Source organism: Limulus polyphemus, unplaced genomic scaffold (assembly GCF_000517525.1).
Source record: "Limulus polyphemus unplaced genomic scaffold, Limulus_polyphemus-2.1.2 Scaffold1463, whole genome shotgun sequence".
Classification (NCBI taxonomy): Eukaryota; Metazoa; Arthropoda; class Merostomata; order Xiphosura; family Limulidae; genus Limulus; species Limulus polyphemus.
In genome coordinates, this window is record NW_013667073.1 from 210,088 (window position 1) to 217,903 (window position 7,816).

General features: G+C 34.4%; 1 protein-coding gene across 1 annotated transcript in view; it reads right to left on the reverse strand.

Annotated features, from left to right (window-relative positions):
- Positions 1 to 7,816, reverse strand: part of LOC106463697 (tyrosine-protein phosphatase 99A-like) — a 114,003-nt gene that overhangs the window by 47,206 nt on the left and 58,981 nt on the right. Inside the window, exons 4-5 of the mRNA XM_013923757.2 lie at positions 5,497 to 5,675; positions 377 to 561 (exon numbers count right to left, since the gene is read on the reverse strand). Of these exons, the coding sequence (XP_013779211.1) occupies positions 377 to 561; positions 5,497 to 5,675 (364 nt within the window). The remainder of the gene's footprint in view (positions 1 to 376; positions 562 to 5,496; positions 5,676 to 7,816) is intronic.

Below are 7,816 nucleotides of genomic sequence, written 5' to 3' on the forward strand. Positions count from 1 at the left end.
CGTTTATATACAAAAACAAACTGACAGTATTTATGATGTTTTGTCTTTAAACTTCAAGAGTTAGGTATACGGGCTAAGAAAATAAAAGCTAACCTTCAATTTTTAACGAGAGAAAAAAAAAAAAGAATGCATGAGAGAGCGAGACGTCCTTTGTTTAGCTTTCTCGGTCTCAGAGCAGATGGCAAGTCATGACCGCAAAAAAGCGAGTGGGTACTGTAAGTGTAATATATCGCTGAATTAGAAATGACAACACGCACATAACGTCACAGTTCACTTCAACTAAGCTTCGGTGTTGCTTTCTATCTAAAGTTTAAGAGCCACAAAATACCGAATACACAGTTTATATATATAAAATACAAAAATTAAAATTCCTTACTCGTAAAGATGGACTTCTTAATATTCGTCCCCTTTCGACCCCAGGCCGGTCACGTGGCCTGTACACTATCCGATAACCCAGAAATTCTCCATTGATAGTGTCTTTGGGAGGAGGCGCCCACTGGAGGCGTATTGAAGAACTACTCGTGTTGTGTGCAGATAAGATAGTTGGTTTTCCATCTGGTGCTGTTAATAAATTTGTTTAAAGTGTTTATTTTAATATAACGAAACATTTCAATATTAAACATGTTTAATCTAAGTAAAAATGTCAGATAAAATTTCACTGTAACATAATACATTCAATTGTTTTAAGCTGGTAATTTATTTTAAGTATTTAAGAAGTAATGAAATAAATAAAGAACCTCTCCAATTCATTCCTAAAGAAGGGAGATCTATCTTTCAAAAGCGCTCGTGTTATAGAGATTTTTGTTTTTTGACCTATAAGTTAGTTAATTAAGTTTACTCATAAAAGTCCATAGAAATCTAGTTACAAATACTGACGAACTTACCCAGCTTTTGAAAGCACAGTAAATGTTAACAGTCCAGTTCAAATCGTAATGAAATGTCAAGTCATCAAATTATATTTATAAAGGCAAGAATCTTTATTAGAATTACACCAAAGATATAGAAACCAGAAAGTTATGTTAGCTTAAATAAAGACTACTGGCATTAATTAAAATAAACCAAGTAGGAAAATGTATTCGAGTGAGTATTATATTTTCAGTATTATTATTCTCGACTATAAACACTTAGTGCACAAGCCTACAAGTTTTATACCTTGCAGTTGATGTTGTATTAGTTTAGCTAGATTACGAGGAACAAGCTGAGTTTGTAGGCTTTGTTCAACATCCTTTATGGAAAAGGTCTGAATTGATTTTCTGGCATGTTGTAAACACAAGTTATGGTAGCATATAGCTCTCAGAAAAACCGCAAAAATCACGACATATTTTCATTATATCATGTAAAAGTAGCTTCATTTAGTGATATTTAATTCAGAAGCTGTGTAACACATTATCCTCTGTTTTAGCACCAAAAATTATCAAAGTTTTGATATTTCGTAAACTTTATTAAACCTTGTAAGTATGTAAATATAGTTAAGTAGTTACTGCAAAAATTGGACAGCTAGTTGTCAAATGCGAACCTCATAAACACTGCATGTAAACTGTAAAAAAATTCTTATGCATGGAAATGTTGATAATTTTGTATATATTCTGTATTAAGTATCAATTTAATTCAATACAAATGTTTAGAAAGGCTAATGTACTCTTATTATTGTAATCAAGAGTATACTGAAAATATAGATATAAATTGTGCATAACTTTATTTTGGAAAGAGACAGTTCTGAAAAAAAGACAAGTGGCCAGGGACCAAAATCTGTGAGGCAAAATCTAATACCCATGTTTTAGAAATTTTTAATTACATTCGCGAGTTAGGCCTATTAGCAAAATAATCAATAGCTATTTTTTAACACTAGGAGCATCTTAACGCATATTTTATGAAGAAAAAAAGATCCAATAACAGTCTGTAGTTCATTTAAAAATAACAGAACATTTATTCCTTTTAAGGCCGTTTTATTTTTCTCATAATATTCAAATACTTAAGGGCCAGATTAAAGCAGTTAACGTGCCGAATGTTGTGCACCACTGATGTATATGTCACAAAGTCGGTCATAAGCTTCACATAATAGACCTGGTGAAACTAATCTATATATACAGATAAATTCATATGAAGCATGATTTAATAATACTTCATGACCACAATATGCTTCTACTCTAAAGATAATGCCAGCATTCAGCTTGGGCACGTAATAAGGGGAATCCCCAGTATCACAACACTACTTAGTTTAATCTGAAGGTCACACTCATCTTGTAAAAATATATTAGGCAGTGATTTAAGTATTATTCACTGTACTGATAATTCAAATTTTAATTAGACGAGCTTTCTGGTAAAAGTAAACAGTGTGTCAGGAAGGAAGTTGTTTACATTTCTGTATCTGGGAATATGTCCCACTGCTATAAATTGAAAACGCAGCATATTTGTCGACTGTACATACGAAAATTATATACGTTGGAGTAAAGTGGAGTTAGTTTAAGACCTTTTAAACTAAAAAACAGTTTTAAATTCTGCTATTAAAGTTAGTTAAGTTTGTTTGTTGTTAAGCGTAAAGCTACACAATAGGCTATCTGTGCTGTGGCCACCATGAGTATCGAAACAAGGTTTCTAGCATTATAAAAATGAAGTTGCGAGGTGCAAATAGATTTTACATACAGTATTTCCATTTACAAATTCTGCCTGTTTAAAAATATGTGCGTCTTGCTGTTCAGAAGTGAGAAATATTATTGGAACATTTGTTGCTGAAAATTTGAAATCTATAAAATGTTTCATTACGGTTAATAACTCAATAGAAAAAAAAATGAGTGGTAATTCTGATGTTATACACACAGTATCCTGAAACAAAACGTCACAGAAAAGCAAAGTAATACCACATTTTGACTTTACAACATACATGTAAATATTTAGGAGGGTTTTCTCTAACAACAACAACAAAAAAAAAAACAAGTCGGACTTTTTCTTAAAGGGTGTTGAATGAATCGTGAAAGATGATAATCTCATTGTAGACTAAACTTATTTTAGCTATATAAAAACGTGCATTTGTTTGTTTGGCTTGTAGTTAGGCACAGAGCTACATAATGGGTTATCTGTGCTGTGCCCACCACGTGTATCGAAACCCGGTTTTTAGCGTTATAATCCTTCGGATGTACCACTGAGTCACTGGGGAGGGGGTAATACGTGCAACCTTTGTGGGGAAAGTAGGAAGATGAACGATATCGAAGATAATGCATATACACAGACATGCACATATATAAGGAAATATTCTTCCATCTTCCGCCACCAACTTAACAAATTTCAGGCACGTCAGAACATAAAAAACACTGGGGGGAGCCAGTCGCAAATGGAAAAAAAAATGTTGGGCAATTATTAAATAGGCTTTAAAGTAATAAACACATACAGAAATATTCAGAACATAAATTAAATTGTTTGTTGTGTTCTATAAAATCGTATTTACACATGTTTGCTTCGTCATGCACATTTGATATGGCACGTTTTTTTTTCGAAATGGTTATGTACATGTTAAATGCACAGAAAAAGACTAAATTAAAAATTGTTGTCAGCAAATTATTGAGAGGTAGGCAATGATATTCGGCTCCAGCTTAATTATTGGGGAACATATGCCCCTCCCCCGGTTCCTACGTCTATGAATTTACATTCAAATGTGTTCCAACTGATATATAATATTACTATAAAAGGATTTTCAAAAGGGGTTCGACGAAACAGCCATGAATTACACTGGGCCCTTGAATTTGGATATTAGTACGAATATTCTAATCTAGGGCGACTGGAAATAACTAAGTTTTAAAAAATCGGTACTTTGAATATAAACTTTCTTTTTCTTCGCCAATAGTTCTACAAATCGGAGTGCTGCTTTTTTCATATTTTATTATTTCATTGCAGTATTTTTTAACTTTTTCTTTTTTTTTAGCATTATCACTTATCTATTCTACCTTGCATAAACTCTTTTCATAAACTTTTCGCTCGTACAGCTCACTTTAACACGTTAGTTCTTAGAACATGAATAAAATAAATAAATGTTTAGCATGTTGCTATTTATATATAAAAACGACCAAAGTGAGCATACACGGTCACTTTGGAAGAATCAACAAATTTGGAGGTCTTATCGGAGAGAGAGAGAGGAACACTTTCTACGAGTTAGATAAATACGTTCTTGAAACCTCCACTACATTAGCACTTTCTAGTAAGAGACTGATATATCTATCAAGGAACTAATGCGTGTATTTTCATTCTGCAATATATAAGGTTTCCAGACGTGTTCTCAGAAAAGTAGACATTTATCAAAACAGTAAAAATTATCTGGTGTTCAAAAGGGTGGTAATGTGAGAATAACTAGTATATATATACCAATTTTTACATATTTGACTTGTATAGCGACTGTAAATTATATTAGATTTCATGTCTTTCAATTGCAACCCACAAAGATGTTTAAAAATAATGTCAAATATAACAAACTGTCTCTGTGTGTATATTGTGATAGGGAATTCTCAGCTATATTGGCCGAATGTATAATAATAATAATACTTAGTTTATGTTTGTTTGTAGTTAAGCACCAAGCTACACAAAGGGCTATCTGTGCTCTGCCCACCACGTCTATCGAAACCCGGTTAGCGTTGTAAGTCCACAGAGACATGCCACTGTGGGCCTTAGTTTTTGTCTATCCTGAAAATGCACGCGCACACATTTCAACAGATGTAAACAAAAGGCGGATATAAATACACTTTAGTAAAGATTTTGAATAACAGCATAATAAAAACCTATCAAGGTTTTATAATGGTCTAATGTTAGGTCGTAAAATAACGTTACAAGTTTATTTATTGAATATATTAAGTACGGTAAAATTTAGCCCTAACTAAAGCAAAAAACGTACACAAGTTACGGTGTTAACTTATCTTTTTATCAAATATATATAAGCCGTACGTAATAAACTTGTAAAGGCTTACCTAACACTGCTTAAGACAAGTGGACTTATAGATTTCGGTGTCTGCGATTATAATTCTTTAGTATTTTTTTATAAATCCTATGTTTAAAGAAGTGTTGTTGCAATGAAGATATTAATGTGACCGCAAATATTTTGCGGATCTCTTTTACTACATATTAAAACACTTTTAGTTTTAGGTTTAAACATAAATGTTAAAGCACAGTACAACAACAAACTTGCTACCCTCTGGTTAGCGATTCGTTAAAGTAGCATATTTTAAAATGCAGGATCTGAATTTAGATTAAATTTCTAGTTTTTCTTTCATGTGACAAAACGTTTTTGTTTTCTTTAAAAAATGTAAAATTCTTTAAAAGTACTAAAGCAGTTTGGTATTCAAACAAAATTTCTGACCAGACGATATCAAAATTAATTTACTCAGAGTCCTTTAAAAACAGAATCGTGTTCAATGTAAACAATTAGAATAATCTACAGCCTAATACAGAGGATTTTATGTTAATATCATCAAGAAAGTTCTAATTTGACTTAAACATCTTTAGAACAAATCTTACCTTCCCTGAGTGTTACTATGTAGTAGGAAGGTTTACTGGGTTGACTAGCACCAATGGCATTTACAGCAAGAATCCTGAAGGAGTACACTGTGTAAGGCTGAAGTCCAATGACTTGATAATGAGTTCTGTTGTCAGAAGTTAGGATTCCATTAGACTTCCACTTGCCCGTCTCCCCAACTCTGCGTGAAAAAAAAAGTACATTATAACAACAATATTTAAAGTAAGCAAAATATATATGTTAAAAATATTAATGTAATTTTCCTTAAACCATTTTTAAAAGTATGTCTAGTTCCGAATCTGAGTTTTTTTCTTAAAAGGTTTTTAATGTTCAATTGTAACCACAATCTTACGAATTTCACGTGTCCAGTTATTTCCAGTGTAGACTGCTGTTTGATCTGTGTGACCAGCAAAGTGACACTTTCGTCTCCTCAACATTTAGATGGAAATGAACCAGAAAGCGGTCCTTTCTCCTTGGGTGTCATTGGGGTAATTTTCTTTTGTTTTACTTAGACTACTCTCCTAGTAAGCCTCGGAGAATATTTTCCTATTCTTTGTATAAATAAAACGTTTTTCAGTTCTGACCTGGTTTTGCTTTTTTCGGCGACCATGCAAAGAGTAGAAAACAAAGTCGATGCTTATGTAATGCCCTTTTTTGCGACTTTTTTCGTGTTCCGACTTCATTATTTATCTTTCAATTATGTACATATCCGTACACTCTCTGCTCAGTCTTCCCATTTTAACGATTACTGTTTTCACTCTAAAGATGAAAGTGTTGTTTCATAGTGTAGGACTCAGACTAATGTTTTCCCACTTCGTGATGCGGTAATGGTACCAATGAAAGAAGCACGCCGTTTTCTGTCCCTTTGTGCACTCGCTAAAACTGTTATTTCTACAAATACCAGGGTTTGTCAGCATTGGATTATAATTACATGGGCGTCAGTTTCCAGATGGAGTAATTATCAGCAAAATAAGTTTGTTTTGAATTTCGCGCGAAGCTACACGAGGGCTATCTGCACTAGCCGCCCATAAATTAGCAGTAATAGACTAGAAGGCAGGCAGCTAGTCAACACCACCAACCGCTAACGAACAGTGGGATTGAACGTCAACTTATAACGCACCTACGGCTGAAAGGGCGAGCATGTTCGATGTGAAGGAGATTCGAACCCGCAGATTCCGAATCGATCGCCCTAACCACCACGCCATGCCAGGCCTTAGCACATTAGGAGAAACAAAAGAGGTTGAAGACAAGTGTCAGTATTGTAGGAACTTCTTTTTACGGGGGGGGGGATTTTCAACGAACCTGAAATGTTATATGACACGAAGGATATTGTGAAGTAACTAGTGACACAATATATCTGGAAATGTCATTGTTATTTTAGTCCCCATAGGAATTCTTCTACTTGTGGGTGACAGCTGGCGTTCCCATTTGCTCCCTCTATAAAAATCTAGGGAGATTGTTCGCCCTACTCTGGGTTACCCCAGAAAATCTTAGTTGATGGTGACAGATTGTGCACCTAATATCATCACAGGGCAAGAACTCGTAACTTGTTGGTCAATTTTATGGTGCGTTTGTAGGGATAGATGGTCACCTGAGTAGAACAGTTGATCGTTATCATTACAAAAATAAAGTCACAACCACGATGGCTTTCAAGGAGCACTAGGATAATTACCGGAGACAAAATAGATCTCATGTCGAAAGACAGTAATACAACAGCCAAAGAGTTTCTGGTTGTTTCTAGTAGAAATCGTGAAGAAGAAGGAACACAAATGTTATGTTGGATTTAAGTGAATGAACTTGTTTATGTATTTCTCTAATCACACGTAGACAAAGGTCTACATGCATGGGTTTAAGATATCAAACCTGGTGTTTGACTACTGGTATGCACAGATTGACGAAAAAAAGTAGATTGTGGATTGCTTGTAGCACTTAAGATGGTTTGTGTATACATTTTGTGTCACGCAATTCAGCCTGTTTAATGCGTTTGCCAATTTCGGTGGAATAGGTGTCTTTTCCACCTAAAACCGATTTTCGTTTTCAATACTTAAGGTTACGACCAATGTTCCCTCTAATTTTTTCAATCCATGTGTGGAATGAATTTTTTCATGTGCACCAGTATGAAGGCAATGTGCGGATGTGCGCTACCAGTTTTTTTTTTTTGGGGGGGGGAGGGTGGAGGTATTTTTAGACCATCGACCCTATTTGATCATTAGGCCGCTTTGCAATGCTACCAGCCAGTTATTTGGGAATTAGGCCTATCGATTGCCAGGGTCATCATTACTGAGGACGAACACGGCTGGAATAATGAAGTGCGCGGCACTT